At 35.0% G+C, this 17,493-nt stretch overlaps 1 protein-coding gene across 2 annotated transcripts in view; it reads left to right on the forward strand.

The window, feature by feature from the left end:
* Positions 1 to 17,493, forward strand: part of DNAAF11 (dynein axonemal assembly factor 11) — a 136,337-nt gene that overhangs the window by 26,725 nt on the left and 92,119 nt on the right. For both annotated transcript variants that reach the window (XM_088449698.1, XM_088449699.1), the window contains exon 5: positions 15,287 to 15,516. In XM_088449698.1, coding sequence (XP_088305824.1) covers positions 15,287 to 15,516 — 230 coding nt within the window. The remainder of the gene's footprint in view (positions 1 to 15,286; positions 15,517 to 17,493) is intronic.

The following is a 17,493-nucleotide window of genomic DNA, read 5'->3' on the forward strand; positions in this document are numbered from 1 at the left end:
GCGCACACAATTCACAAACACAAAAAAAATATTTTGTTATTTGGTTTGGAGTGTACTTTGGGGGTTACAGCACCCTTTAACGGTCAAGCCAGCCGGCCCTTTACTTATGACACAGGCGCACGCTGGGCACTACTTTGTTGATGCACGTGCGGCTACTGCGCACACAATTCACAAACACAGAAAATATATATTTTTTTGGTTTGGACTGGAGTGTACTTTGCGGGTTACAGCACCCTTTAACGGTCAAGCCAGCCGGCCCTTTACTTATGACACAGGCGCATGCTTGGCACTACTTTGTTGATGCACGTGCGGCTACTGCGCACACAATTCACAAACACAGAAAAAATATTATTTTTTTAGCACTTGGGGGGAGCACCCCTGATGGACAGAGCACCCCCTGGACAACACTACAGCACCCCTTTAGGACTGGGACACTGCACAGGACTTTGGAGTGGACACAGCCCCTATGGAGAACTGACTGCACAACACAGTCCAGCCAGCCTCTATGGACTTTGAAGCAGTGGACACAGCCCCTATTAACAACAGCAGCACAGCACAACACAGCCAGCCCCTATGGACTTTGAAGTAGTGGACAACAGCAGCACAGCACAACACTACTCTGCACTACACTACGCTACACAGCCCAGCCAGCCCTAACTCCCACCCTCCCTCTTCACTGTCCACAGCCGAGAGAGAAAATGGCGCAGACGCGGGTACGTTATATAGGGTCCAAAACCCGCGAGACCCGGAAGGCGGGATGATGACGTTTTGCCTCGATTTCAGATCCGAGTCAGGCGGGAAAAGTCGAGCCTGACTCGGATCGGCTTCAGATCGGGGGGGCTCGGGGGGGTTCGGATTTCAGAAATCCGAACCCGCTCACCCCTAATTATAAGTATGATAAGTATGACTGTATTATAAGTATGATAAGTATGACTGTATTATAAGTACGATAAGTATAACTGTATTATAAGTATGCTAAGTAAAACTGTATTATAAGTATGACTGTATTATAAGTATGACTGTATTATAAGTATAAGTATGACTGTATTATAAGTATAACTGTATTATAAGTATGATAAGTATGACTGTATTATAAGTATAAGTATGACTGTATTATAAGTATAAGTATGACTGTATTATAAGTATAACTGTATTATAAGTATGATAAGTATGACTGTATTATAAGTATAAGTATGACTGTATTATAAGTATAAGTATGACTGTATAATAAGTATGATAAGTGTGACTGTATTATAAGTACTATAAGTATAACTGTATAAGTATAACTGTATAATAAGTATGATAAGTATGACTGTATTATAAGTATAAGTATAACTGTATTATAAGTACGATAAGTATGACTATTATAAGTATGACTGTATTTAAGTATGATAAGTATAACTGTATTATAAGTATGACGGTATTATAAGTATGATAAGTATGACTGTATTATAAGTATGATAAGTATGACTATTATTATAAGTACGATAAGTATGACTGTATTATAAGTATAAGTATAACTGTTTTATAAGTATGATAAGTATAACTGTATTATAAGTATGATAAGTATAACTGTATTATAAGTATAAGTATAACTGTATAATAAGTATGATAAGTGACTGTATTTTAAGTACTATAAGTATAACTGTATAATAAGTATAAGTATGACTGTATTATAAGTATAAGTATAACTGTGTTATAAGTATAAGTATAACTGTATAATAAGTATGATAAGTGACTGTATTTTAAGTACTATAAGTATAACTGTATAATAAGTATAAGTATGACTGTATTATAAGTATAACTGTATTATAAGTACGATAAGTATGACTGTATTATAAGTACGATAAGTATGACTGTATTTAAGTGTGATAAGTATGATAAGTATAACTGTATTATAAGTATGACTGTAGTATAAGTATGATAAGTAACTGTATTATAAGTATGATAAGTATAACTGTATTATAAGTATAACTGTATGATAAGTATGACTGTATTATAAGTATAGGTATAACTGTATAATAAGTATAAGTGTGACTGTATTATAAGTACTATAAGTATAACTGTATAATAAGTATAAGTATAACTGTATTATAAGTACGATAAGTATGACTGTATTATAAGTATAAGTATAACTGTATAATAAATATAAGTGTGACTGTATTATAAGTACTATAAGTATAACTGTATAATAAGTATGACTGTATTGTAAGTATAACTGTATTATAAGTACGATAAGTATGACTGTATTATAAGTACGATAAGTATAACTGTATTATAAGTATGACTGTATTATAAGTATAAGTGTGACTGTATTATAAGTACTATAAGTATAACTGTATAAGTATGACTGTATTATAAGTATAACTGTATAATAAGTATAAGTATGACTGTATTATAAGTATAAGTATAACTGTATTATAAGTACGATAAGTATGACTATTATTATAAGTACGATAAGTATGACTGTATTATAAGTATGATAAGTATGACTGTATTATTATAAGTACGATAAGTATGACTGTATTATAAGTATAACTGTATGATAAGTATGACTGTATTATAAGTATGATAAGTATAACTGTATTATAAGTATAAGTATGACTGTATTATAAGTATGATAAGTATGACTGTATTATAAGTACGATAAGTATGACTGTATTATAAGTACGATAAGTATAACTGTATAAGTATGACTGTATTATAAGTATAACTGTATAATAAGTATAAGTATGACTGTATTATAAGTATAAGTATAACTGTATTATAAGTACGATAAGTATGACTATTATTATAAGTACGATAAGTATGACTGTATTATAAGTATGATAAGTATGACTGTATTATTATAAGTACGATAAGTATGACTGTATTATAAGTATAACTGTATGATAAGTATGACTGTATTATAAGTATGATAAGTATAACTGTATTATAAGTATAAGTATGACTGTATTATAAGTATGATAAGTATGACTGTATTATTATAAGTACGATAAGTATGACTGTATTATAAGTATGATAAGTATAACTGTATTATAAGTATAAGTATGACTGTATTATAAGTATGATAAGTATGACTATTATTATAAGTACGATAAGTATGACTGTATTATAAGTATAAGTATGACTATTATTATAAGTACGATAAGTATGACTGTATTATAAGTATGATAAGTATAACTGTTTTATAAGTATGATAAGTATAACTGTATTATAAGTATGATAAGTATAACTGTATTATAAGTATAAGTATAACTGTATAATAAGTATGATAAGTGACTGTATTTTAAGTACTATAAGTATAACTGTATAATAAGTATAAGTATGACTGTATTATAAGTATAAGTATAACTGTATTATAAGTATAAGTATAACTGTATAATAAGGATAAGTGACTGTATTTTAAGTACTATAAGTATAACTGTATAATAAGTATAAGTATAACTGTATTATAAGTACGATAAGTATGACTGTATTATAAGTATAAGTATAACTGTATTATAAGTACGATAAGTATGACTGTATTATAAGTATAAGTATAACTGTATTATAAGTACGATAAATATGACTGTATTATAAGTACGATAAGTATGACTGTATTTAAGTGTGATAAGTATAAGTATAACTGTATTATAAGTATGACTGTAGTATAAGTATGATAAGTAACTGTATTATAAGTATGATAAGTATAACTGTATTATAAGTATAACTGTATGATAAGTATGACTGTATTATAAGTATAAGTATAACTGTATAATAAGTATAAGTGTGACTGTATTATAAGTACTATAAGTATAACTGTATAATAAGTATAAGTATAACTGTATTATAAGTACGATAAGTATGACTATTATAAGTATGACTGTATTTAAGTATGATAAGTATAACTGTATTATAAGTATGACTGTATTATAAGTACGATAAGTATGACTGTATTATAAGTATAAGTATAACTGTATAATAAGTATAAGTGTGACTGTATTATAAGTACTATAAGTATAACTGTATAATAAGTATGACTGTATTATAAGTACGATAAGTATAACTGTATTATAAGTATGATAAGTATAACTGTATTATAAGTATGACTGTATTATAAGTATAAGTATGACTGTATTATAAGTATGATCAGTATGACTGTATTATAAGTATAAGTATGACTGTATAATAAGTATGATAAGTGTGACTGTATTATAAGTACTATAAGTATATCTGTATAAGTATGACTGTATTATAAGTATAACTGTATAATAAGTATAAGTATGACTGTATTATAAGTATAAGTATAACTGTATTATAAGTACGATAAGTATGACTATTATTATAAGTACGATAAGTATGACTGTATTATAAGTATGATAAGTATAACTGTATTATAAGTATGATAAGTATGACTGTATTATTATAAGTACGATAAGTATGACTGTATTATAAGTATGATAAGTATAACTGTATTATAAGTATAAGTATGACTGTATTATAAGTATGATAAGTATGACTGTATTATTATAAGTACGATAAGTATGACTGTATTATAAGTATAACTGTATTATAAGTATGATAAGTATGACTGTATTATTATAAGTACGATAAGTATGACTGTATTATAAGTATGATAAGTATAACTGTATTATAAGTATGATAAGTATGACTGTATTATAAGTATAACTGTTTTATAAGTATGATAAGTATGACTGTATTATAAGTATAAGTATAACTGTATAATAAGTACTATAAGTATAACTGTATAATAAGTATAAGTATGACTGTATTATAAGTACGATAAGTATGACTGTATTATAAGTACGATAAGTGTGACTGTATTTAAGTATGATAAGTATAACTGTATTATAAGTATGACTGTAGTATAAGTATGATAAGTATGACTGTATTATAAGTACGATAAGTAACTGTATTATAAGTATAAGTATAACTGTATTATAAGTATAACTGTATGATAAGTATAACTGTATAATAAGTATAACTGTATAATAAGTATGATAAGTGACTGTATTATAAGTACTATAAGTATGACTGTATTATAGGTATAAGTATGACTGTATTATAAGTATAAGTATAACTGTATTATAAGTACGATAAGTATGACTGTATTATAAGTACGATGAGTATGACTGTATTTAAGTGTGATAAGTATGATAAGTATAACTGTATTATAAGTATGACTGTAGTATAAGTATGATAAGTATGACTGTATAATAAGTATAAGTGTGACTGTATTATAAGTACTATAAGTATAACTGTATAATAAGTATAAGTATGACTGTATTATAAGTATGATAAGTATAACTGCATAATAAGTATAAGTGTGACTGTATTATAAGTATAAGTATGACTGTATTATAAGTATGATAAGTATAACTGTATATTAAGTATAAGTATAACTGTATAATAATAAGTATGATAAGTATGACTGTATTATAAGTATAACTGTATAATAAGTATGATAAGTATAAGTATGACTGTATTATAAGTATAAGTGTAACTTTATAATAAGTATAAGTATAACTGTATAATAATAAGTATGATAAGTATGACTGTATTATAGGTATAAGTATAACTGTATAATAAGTATAAGTATGATAAGTATGACTGTATTATAAGTATAAGTATAACTGTATAATAAGTATAAGTATGACTGTATTATAAGTATAAGTATGACTGTATAATAAGTATGACTGTATTATAATAAGTATGATAAGTATAACTGTATAATAAGTATGATAAGTGACTGTATTATAAGTATGATAAGTATAACTGTATTATAAGTACGATAAGTATGACTGTATAATAAGTATGATAAGTATAAGTATGACTGTATTATAAGTATAAGTATGACTGTATAATAAGTATGATAAGTATGACTGTATTATAAGTATGACAAGTATGACTGTATTATAAGTACGATAAGTATGACTGTATTATAAGTACGATAAGTATGACTGTATTATAAGTATGATAAGTATAACTGTATTATAAGTACGATAAGTATAACTGTATAATAAGTATGACTGTATTATAAGTATAAGTATAACTGTATAATAAGTATGATTGTATTATAAGTATAAGTATAACTGTATAATAAGTATGATAAGTATGACTGTATAATAAGTATAACTGTATGATAATTATAACTGTATAAGTATGACTGTATAATAAGTATAACTGTATTATAAGTACGATAAGTATAACTGTATGATAAGTATAACTGTATAATAAGTACGATAAGTATAACTGTATGATAAGTATAACTGTATTATATGACTGTATTATAAGTATAAGTATGACTGTATTATAAGTACGATAAGTATAACTGTATAATAAGTACGATAAGTATAACTGTATAATAAGTATAAGTATAACTGTATTATAAGTATGATAAGTATAACTGTATTATAAGTATAAGTATGACTGTATAATAAGTATGATAAGTATGACTGTATTATAATAAGTATGATAAGTATAACTGTATAATAAGTATGATAAGTGACTGTATTATAAGTATGATAAGTATAACTGTATTATAAGTACGATAAGTATGACTATGATAAGTATGACTGTATTATAAGTATAACTGTATAATAAGTATAATAAGTATGATAAGTATAAGTATGACTGTATAATAAGTATAAGTATGACTGTATAAGTATGACTGTATTATAAGTATGACAAGTATAACTGTATTATAAGTACGATAAGTATGACTGTATTATAAGTACGATAAGTATGACTGTATTATAAGTATGATAAGTATAACTGTATTATAAGTACGATAAGTATAACTGTATAATAAGTATAAGTATAACTGTATAATAAGTATGACTGTATTATAAGTATAAGTATAACTGTATAATAAGTATGACTGTATTATAAGTATAAGTGTATAATAAGTATGATTAATATGACTGTATAATAAGTATGACTGTATGATAATTATAACTGTATAAGTATGACTGTATAATAAGTATAACTGTATTATAAGTACGATAAGTATAACTGTATAATAAGTATGATAAGTATAACTGCATAATAAGTACGATAAGTATAACTGTATAATAAGTATGATAAGTATAACTGTATTATATGACTGTATTGTAAGTATAAGTATTACTGTATTATAAGTACGATAAGTATAACTGTATAATAAGTATAACTGTATAATAAGTATAAGTATAACTGTATTATAAGTATGATAAGTATAACTGTATAATAAGTACGATAAGTATAACTGTATAATAAGTATAACAGTATGATAAGTATGACTGTATAAGTATGACTGTATTATAAGTACGATAAGTATAACTGTATTATAAGTATAAGTGTGACTGTATTATAAGTACTATAAGTATAACTGTATGATAAGTATGACTATTATTGGTATGATAAGTATGACTGTATTATAAGTATAAGTATAACTGTATAATAAGTATAAGTATGATAAGTATGACTGTATTATAAGTATAAGTATAACTGTATAATAAGTATAAGTATGACTGTATTATAAGTATAAGTATGACTGTATAATAAGTATGATAAGTATGACTGTATTATAATAAGTATGATAAGTATAACTGTATAATAAGTATGATAAGTGACTGTATTATAAGTATGATAAGTATAACTATTATAAGTACGATAAGTATGACTGTATGATAAGTATGACTGTATTATAAGTATAACTGTATAATAAGTATAAGTATGACTGTATAATAAGTATAAGTATGACTGTATTATAAGTATGACAAGTATAACTGTATTATAAGTACGATAAGTATGACTGTATTATAAGTACGATAAGTATAACTGTATTATAAGTACGATAAGTATGACTGTATTATAAGTATGATAAGTATAACTGTATTATAAGTACGATAAGTATAACTGTATAATAAGTATGACTGTATTATAAGTATAAGTATAACTGTATAATAAGTATGACTGTATTATAAGTATAAGTATAACTGTATAATAAGTATGATAAGTATGACTGTATAATAAGTATAACTGTATAATAAGTATGACTGTATGATAATTATAACTGTATAAGTATGACTGTATAATAAGTATAACTGTATTATAAGTACGATAAGTATAACTGTATAATAAGTATGATAAGTATAACTGTATAATAAGTACGATAAGTATAACTGTATAATAAGTATGATAAGTATAACTGTATTATATGACTGTATTATAAATATAAGTATGACTGTATTATAAGTACGATAAGTATAACTGTATAATAAGTACGATAAGTATAACTGTATAATAAGTATAAGTATAACTGTATTATAAGTATGATAAGTATAACTGTATTATAAGTATAAGTATAACTGTATAATAAGTACGATAAGTATAACTGTATAATAAGTATAAGTAAAACAGTATGATAAGTATGACTGTATAAGTATGACTGTATTATAAGTACGATAAGTATAACTGTATTATAAGTACGATAAGTATAACTGTATTATAAGTATAAGTGTGACTGTATTATAAGTACTATAAGTATAACTGTATGATAAGTATGACTATTATTGGTATGATAAGTATGACTGTATTATAAGTATAAGTATGACTGTATTATAAGTACGATAAATGTAACTATAATAAGTATAAGTATAACTGTATAATAAGTATAAGTATGACTGTATTATAAGTATATGTATAACTGTATTATAAGTATGACTATTATAAGTACGATAAGCATGACTGTATTATAAGTATAAGTGTGACTGTATTATAAGTATAAGTATGACTGTATTATAAGTATGACTGTATTATAAGTATAACTGTATAATAAGTATAAGTATGACTATTATAATAAGTATAAGTATAACTGTATAATATGTATGATAAATATAACTGTATAGTAACTTAATAAGTATAAGTATGACTGTATAATAAGTATGATAAGTATGACTGTATTATAAGTATAAGTATGACTGTATAATAAGTATGACTGTATAATAAGTATAACTGTATAATAAGTATGACTGTATGATAAGTATAACTGTATAAGTATGACTGTATTATAAGTAGTGGTGTGCACCGGCCACTTTTCGTGTTTTGGTTTTGGATCTGGATCTTTCTTCGTGTTTTGGATCTGGATTGGTTTTGCCAAAACCACCCTTCCGTGTTTTGGGTTCTGGGTTTTGTGTTTTGGATCTGTATTTTTTTTAAAAAAAGCATAAAAACAGCTAAAATCACAGAATTTGTAGGTTTTTCTGCTCCTATGCTATTATTAACCTCAATAACCTTAATTTCCACTAATTTCCAGTCTATTCTGAATACCTCACACCTCACAATAGTGTTTTTATGTCCAAAAGGTTGCACCGAGGTAGCTGGATGACTATGCTAAGCGACACGAGTGGGCGGCACAAACACGTGACCCATCTAGGCGTGAAACTGCAGTGGCAGACAGGATGGCATTGAAAAACTAGGCCCCAAACTGTACATAATGCAAAGAAAAAAAAGAGGTGCAAGATGGAATTGTCCTTGGGCCCTCCCACCCACCCTTATGTTGTATAAACAGGACATGCACACTTTAACAAACCAATCATTTCAGCGCCAGGGTCTGCCACACAACTGTGGCTGAAATGATTGGTTCGTTTGGGCCCCCACAAAACAAGCTGGCAATTAATCTGTCCCTGCACAAACTGGCTCTACGGAGGCAAGAAGTCGTCCTCATCCTCCTCATCCACAGATTCCTCACCCTCTTCAGTGTTATGTACATCCTCATCCTCACAGAGTATTAATTCGTCCCTGCTGGAACCACAGGTCCCTCTGTACGTTCTGGAGGCTGGTCTCCCTGGAAGAGTTGATCATTCATTTTATGAACATCATCTCCACATTTTGTGGAAGCAACCTCCTACGCCTTTCGCTAACAAGGTTCCCGGCTGCACTAAACACTCTTTCGGAGTACACACTGGAGGGGGGGCAACTCAGGTAAAATAGAGCCAGTTTGTACAGGGACCTCCAAATTGCTTCTTTTTCCTGCCAGTACAGGTACGGACTGTCTGACATGCCTACTTGGATGCTGTCACCGATGTAATCCTTTAACAGACAGACGCACGCTTGTCGTTGCTGCTTTGAGGATTCAAGTGCGGCTACAGCCCACACAATTCACAAAGACAGAAAAAAAAAAAGAATATTTTTATTGTTTGTGGAGCACACTTTGAGGGTTACACCACCCTCTAACAGACAGATGCACGCTTGTCGCTGCTGCTTTGAGGATGCAAGTGCGGCTACAGCCCACACAATTCACAAAGACAGAAAAAAGAAGAAGAATATTTTTATTCTTTGTGTAGCACACTTTGAGGGTGTCACCACCCTTTAACAGACAGACGCACGCTTGTCGCAGCTGCTTTAAGGATGCAGGTGCGGCTACAGCCCACACAATTCACAAAGACAGAAAAAAGAACAATATTTTAATTGTTTGTGTAGCACACTTTGAGGGTGTCACCACCCTTTAACAGACAGACGCACGCTTGTCGCTGCTGCTTTAAGGATGCAGGTGCGGCTACAGCCCACACAATTCACAGACAGAAAAAAGAAGAATATTTTTATTGTTTGTGTAGCACACTTTGAGGGTGTCACCACCCTTTAACAGACAGACGCACGCTTGTCGCTGCTGCTTTGAGGATGCAAGTGCGGCTACATCGCACACAAGTCACAAACACATTAAAAAAATAGTTTTTTATTTTTTGGAGCACTTTGTGAGTTACACCACCCTTTAACAGACAGACGCACGCTTGTCGCTGCTGCTTTAAGGATGCAGGTGCGGCTACAGCCCACACAATTCACAAAGACAGAAAAAAGAAGAAGAATATTTTTATTGTTTGTGTAGCACACTTTGAGGGTGTCACCACCCTTTAACAGACAGACGCACGCTTGTCGCTGCTGCTTTGAGGATGCAAGTGTGGCTACATCGCACACAAGTCACAAACACATTAAAAAAAATTTTTTGATTTTTTGGAGCACTTTGAGAGTTACAACACCCTTTAACAGACAGACGCACGCTTGTCGCTGCTGCTTTGAGGATGCAAGTGCGGCTACAGCCCACACAATTCACAAAGACAGAAAAAAAAAGAACAATATTTTAATTGTTTGTGTAGCACACTTTGAGGGTGTCACCACCCTTTAACAGACAGACGCACGCTTGTCGCTGCTGCTTTAAGGATGCAGGTGCGGCTACAGCCCACACATTTCACAAAGACAGAAAAAAAAATAACAATATTTTAATTGTTTGTGTAGCACACTTTGAGGGTGTCACCACCCTTTAACAGACAGACGCACGCTTGTCGCTGCTGCTTTAAGGATGCAGGTGCGGCTACAGCCCACACATTTCACAAAGACAGAAAAAAAAATAACAATATTTTAATTGTTTGTGTAGCACACTTTGAGGGTGTCACCACCCTTTAACAGACAGACGCACGCTTGTCGCTGCTGCTTTGAGGATGCAGGTGGAATCTAGACGGGATTTGGAACCGAGGACACACTACCTCCATCAATTGTCTAAATCCCACTGCACTAATGTCGGATACCGGACGCACGTCTAACACCAACATAGCAGTCAAGGCCTCAGTTATACGTTTTGCTTCAGGATGACTGCTGTCGTACTTCATCCTCATCGCTAGGGACTGTTGGAGGGTCAATTGTTTAGTAAAAGTAGTGATGTTCCTACTTCCTCTCTGGGATGATGAACAACTCCCAGCAGCAGCAACAGCACTAGTAGGAAGTGGTTCTTGATCTTTCCCTATTTTATTTTTATCAGAGAAAGTTTGGTCCTCCATTTATGTTATATTGATATATATACGTGCGGCTAAAGCGCACACAAACACAGAAAATATTTTTTTATTTTTGCTGGAGAGTAGTGCACTTTGTGGGTTACACCACCCTTTAAGAAATGAGCCAGCCGGCTCTTTACTTATGGGACACAGGCGCACGCTTGGCGCTGCTCCTTTGTTGATGCACGTGCAGCCACAGTGCACACAAGTCACAAACACAGAAAATATATATTTTTTTGGTTTGGAGTGTACTTTGGGGGTTACAGAACCCTTTAACGGTCAAGCCAGCCGGCCCTTTACTTATGACACAGGCGCACGCTTGGCACTACTTTGTTGATGCACGTGCGGCTACTGCGCACACAATTCACAAACACAGAAAATAATTTTTTTTTTGGTTTGGACTGGAGTGTACTTTCGGGGGTTACAGCACCCTTTAACGGTCAAGCCAGCCGGCCCTTTACTTATGACACAGGCGCACACTTGGCACTACTTTGTTGATGCACGTGCGGCTACTGCGCACACAATTCACAAACACAGAAAATAATTTTTTTTCGGTTTGGACTGGAGTGTACTTTAGGGGTTACAGCACCCTTTAACGGTCAAGCCAGCCGGCCCTTTACTTATGACACAGGCGCACGCTTGGCACTACTTTGTTGATGCACGTGCGGCTACTGCGCACACAATTCACAAACACAGAAAATAAATTTTTTTTTGGTTTGGACTGGAGTGTACTTTGGGGGTTACAGCACCCTTTAACGGTCAAGCCAGCCGGCCCTTTACTTATGACACAGGCGCACGCTTGGCACTACTTTGTTGATGCACGTGCGGCTACTGCGCACACAATTCACAAACACAGAAAATAAATTTTTTTTTGGTTTGGACTGGAGTGTACTTTGGGGGTTACAGCACCCTTTAACGGTCAAGCCAGCCGGCCCTTTACTTATGACACAGGCGCACGCTTGGCACTACTTTGTTGATGCACGTGCGGCTACTGCGCACACAATTCACAAACACAGAAAATATTTTTTTTTTTGGTTTGGACTGGAGTGTACTTTCGGGGGTTACAGCACCCTTAACGGTCAAGCCAGCCGGCCCTTTACTTATGACACAGGCGCACGCTTGGCACTACTTTGTTGATGCACGTGCGGCTACTGCGCACACAATTCACAAACAGAAAATAATTTTTTTTTGGTTTGGACTGGAGTGTACTTTCGGGGGTTATAGCACCCTTTAACGGTCAAGCCAGCCGGCCCTTTACTTATGACACAGGCGCACGCTTGGCACTACTTTGTTGATGCACGTGCGGCTACTGCACACACAATTCACAAACACAGAAAATATATTATTTTTTTAGCACTTGGGGGGAGCACCCCTGATGGACAGAGCACCCCCTGGACAACACTACAGCACCTCTTTAGGACTGGGACACTGCACAGGACTTTGGAGTGGACACAGCCCCTATGGAGAACTGACTGCACAACACAGTCCAGCCAGCCCCTATGGACTTTGAAGTAGTGGACACAGCCCCTATTAACAACAGCAGCACAGCACAACACAGCCAGCCCCTATGGACTTTGAAGTAGTGGACAACAGCAGCACTACACTACACAGCCCTAACTCCCACCCTCCCTCTTCACTGTCCACAGCCAAGTGAGAAAATGGCGCCGACGTGGGTACCTTATATAGGATCCAAAACCCGCGAGACTCGGAAGGCGGGATGATGACGTTTTGCCTCGATTTCAGATCCGAGTCAGGCGGGAAAAGTCGAGCCTGATTCGGATCGGACTCGGATCGGGGGGGCTCGGGGGGGTTCGGATTTCAGAAATCCGAACCCGCTCACCCCTAATTATAAGTATGATAAGTATAACTGTATTATAAGTATGATAAGTATAACTGTATTATAAGTATGATAAGTATGACTGTATTATAAGTATGATAAGTATAACTGTATAATAAGTATGATAAGTATAACTGTATAATAAGTATGATAAGTATAACTGTATAATAAGTATGAGAAGTATGACTGTATTATAAGTGTTTTTTTATTATTATTATTATCAGGGGCATAACTAGGAATTTGAAGGCTCCATAGGAAAAGTTTGTTAGGGCCCCTATGTGCCACCCAAAATGTATATTACCCATGTAACTTTGACAAGGTAGATGGGACCCCCTAAGCTCTGGGCCCCATAACAGCTGCCCCCCCTTGCACCTATAGTAATTACGCCTATGGTTATTATTATTTATTTTACAACTACATCATAGTTTGCAATATGCTATATTTTAAATGGGGTTTTTTTCTTCACACAGAATAACTTTAGATCTTAAACCTCAACCACTAATTTTGAATGACCGGAGGGCGAATCTTTGTGTTGTTTCTATAGAAACAAACCAAGCCCCCATGTTCCTGCACTACCAGATAACTTACCCTCTAATAGAGTAACAATGTATACCTCCAGTACCCGGTCTGGAACCTGACTAGTAGAGGGGGTGAGACACTCAGGTAATTGCTGCCCACCAGGGATTTCCCCTGTACCCCGTGGGCCAGTTTTACCCTGGTGTTATGTTCCTGTCCCTATTGATACATCTACCTACCTGTGCATTTATGTGACCTCTGATATTTGTTAGTCTGTCACACAAACTGCGTTTCCCATGTTCCTAAATAATGTGATGAAGGGTAGAGAAGCATCGGCCGCCTAAGCAAAATCTCCTTTAGATAGAACAGACAAAATCCTAGACAGCTTTTAAAAAAAAAAGATTAGAACATCTGTTATGTCAGGTATGTGATTTAGATCCATAATACACAGATATTCATGTATGACAATGACAAAAAAAAAATTTTGCTTTACTTCACTCTTAATTCCGCCTATCTCAAAAAATCTCCAATAACAGAAAAAAATATTTTTGCAAAAAAAATATCTGCAATGTAAATTTTTGCCACACTGTTACCACGTCTTCAAGAGTGTGTGATGTTTGTATAACCCCACCACTTACAGATATCCCTGTTCTCATTTAAGTTAGGTGCTAAATACAGCAGATGTTTACGAGACACGACCCTGCGCCATCGCCCTGTGTTGTTCTCACATTAACCCTTACTAGTCTAGATTGCTACTCCACTTTAGCACAGTTCTATCTTATCCTTAGCCTGGTGGAGCATACTCTGAGAATCCTGTCTATTCTTCATGAATACTTCACTATGTTTATTTCCTAAATTGCTCTGGAAGGATTGCATGTCCCAATTAATTCCCTGCACCGCGTGAGCTCACTGCACACCAGAATGTGAGGGACATAAATTATGCAGGCAGTAGACGTGTGTCTTCGGCATCCTTCACTTTCCCAGGGACTTCAGCTGATGGGCTCACAGGCTCCGCATTTGTACCTTTAATTCTGTACTGAAGGCGAGATTTGTGCTGTGATTGTTTTTCTTCTCCTGATTCCACTCATGTCAGCTGAAAGTGTGATATTGTTTCCCTTTGAAGTGGCTGGACGGGGTAGAGATAGAGCGTTCTGAGCGTATCCAAGCCCAGCAGGATTATGCCCAAGTGCAACAGCAAATCAAAGAACAAGAGGAGGCTTATATGCTGAAGAGAGCCAGGGAAAGGGAAGAGGCTCAAAACAGATCATGTGGGAAGCCAAGCGAGCACCAGAAACCACAAGAGAGAGAGCCTGGATTTGATGGACGCTGGTATACGGACATCAACAACACATTGTATGTCAGACAGGTTCTTCATCCGCCTGTTTAACACTATAAGAGAACTATAAGTGAATCGAAATAAGTAATGTTATTTATAATAATGGAAAACATTTATGGTATGCTTATGCAGGTGCCGTCATGTTGGAACAACAAGAAAATCACTTATAAATGACTGCCAGCATCAGGGTAGATCATTCTGGTGGGTATGCAGTCGGGAAGCCGGCGGACCTAATCCCGACTGACGGCTTCCCGACTGTCATATCCCGGCAAGGGTCTAAAGACAGGCGTCGATATGCCGACACCTGTCATTAGACATACGCCGGGAGCCCGACGTCCGGCATCCCGATCGAAGGGACGCCGAGCGCGGATGCGGATAGCTGCGCGATTAGGGGGGGTTAGGTTTAGAGTTCCCAGGGGGGGGGGGACTTAGGGTTAGGCACCCCCCTGGGAGGTTAGGTTTAGGCTAGGGGAAGGGGGGTTAGCGTTAGGCATCTCCCGGGGGGGACTTAGGTATAGGCGGCGGGGAAGGGGGGTTAGTTTAGGCACTTAGAGGGGGAATTAGGGTTAGACACTGAGGGGGACAGTTAGGGTTAGGCACCCCTAAGGGAGGGTTAGGGGGTAGAATTAGGTTAGAGAATACTTGTACCTTAGACGATCAGGATTTCCTCCTCTGCCGGGATGCCGCTGTCGGGATTCCAACCGCCGGGCATGGGTGTGGCAGTAAATCATACCAATTCCTGCTGGTGCCTACCCTCCGTTGGTGTTCACATGGGCTGTATTAAAACGCCGGGAAAATTATGATTTTCAGAGATTAAGGGGTCTATGTACTAAGCCTTGGAGAGAGGTTAGTTGGATGGAGATGAATTAACCAGCCAATTATCTCATAACTGCTATGTTACAGGCTTGAAAAATGACAGCTAGGAGCTGATTGGTTGGTACTTTATCTCTCTCCAAGGCATAGACCCTTTACGCCACTCTAGCACCAAATCCAACAGCACTAATTATTAGAAGGGGCTGCAGTCTAATATAAAACCTGTTTTATATTAGAAGAGCATTTATATAATACAAAACCTCTTATGGAGTATGTGCTTTTTTATGTAACGTAAGAAGATGAGAAGCTCACGTGATTGGCTGAGTGCGGGTTTGGCTCAGTCTTTTTCCGCTCTCCTGAGACGTCTTTTCGAGACTCCCAAGAGCCAATCGCCGTAAAACACAGCACACAGATGTCACACATTAGGGTACAGAACGCCTGATTCAGACCCGCTCGCAAGCGGGTCGATGGTGGGCTCTGCGCACGCGCAGCGGCCGCACTGCGCGTGCGCAAGCCCCGGAGCGAGAGAGAAATTCTCTCGCTCCGTGGCTCACTACAAAAGGGGCGGCTGTCGATGTTGATCGACAGCTCGCCCTGTTTTGTAGGCATGGCAGGGGGGGTGGCTTCACAAACGGAGGCGTTCCCAAGTGAACGCCTGCCGTTTGTGGGCGGCCCCACTGACATCACCAGTGATGTCAGTGGGAGAGCATCCGGCTCTATTAGAGCCAGAAGCTTTTTGGGGCTTGCGGCCATGAGAACCTACCACAAGGATCTCGTCGCAAGCCCCGATGGTCGCGATGGACTTGACCATCGCGACCATCATCCTGGCCGCTCGCAATAGCTGTGCGTGATCACCCACAGCTATGCGAGCGGCCGGGAGGCCTCACAAAAAAAAAAAAAATGCCCTGATTCAGAGCGAGCGCTCTTTCAGAGCGTCCATCTCTGAATCAGGCCCAGATTCCCTTTAAAATTATTTTAACTTAGTTTTAAACATATTACATTCTAATAAACTCCATTCTCCAGCCCCGAAATGGTCCCCATTCTGTAGTTTTATTTGCACTTTTCACTTATTAGAGACTGTATAGGCATGACCGTTATTAGAGTCAGTCTGACTTGTCCATCAGTCTTCCTTAGGAGCACTGGTGTTTGTGCCTCAGTTACTGTAGGGTCACCTTAATCCC

Source organism: Taudactylus pleione, unplaced genomic scaffold (assembly GCF_031769625.1).
Source record: "Taudactylus pleione unplaced genomic scaffold, aTauple2 ptg000493l, whole genome shotgun sequence".
Classification (NCBI taxonomy): domain Eukaryota; kingdom Metazoa; phylum Chordata; class Amphibia; order Anura; family Myobatrachidae; genus Taudactylus; species Taudactylus pleione.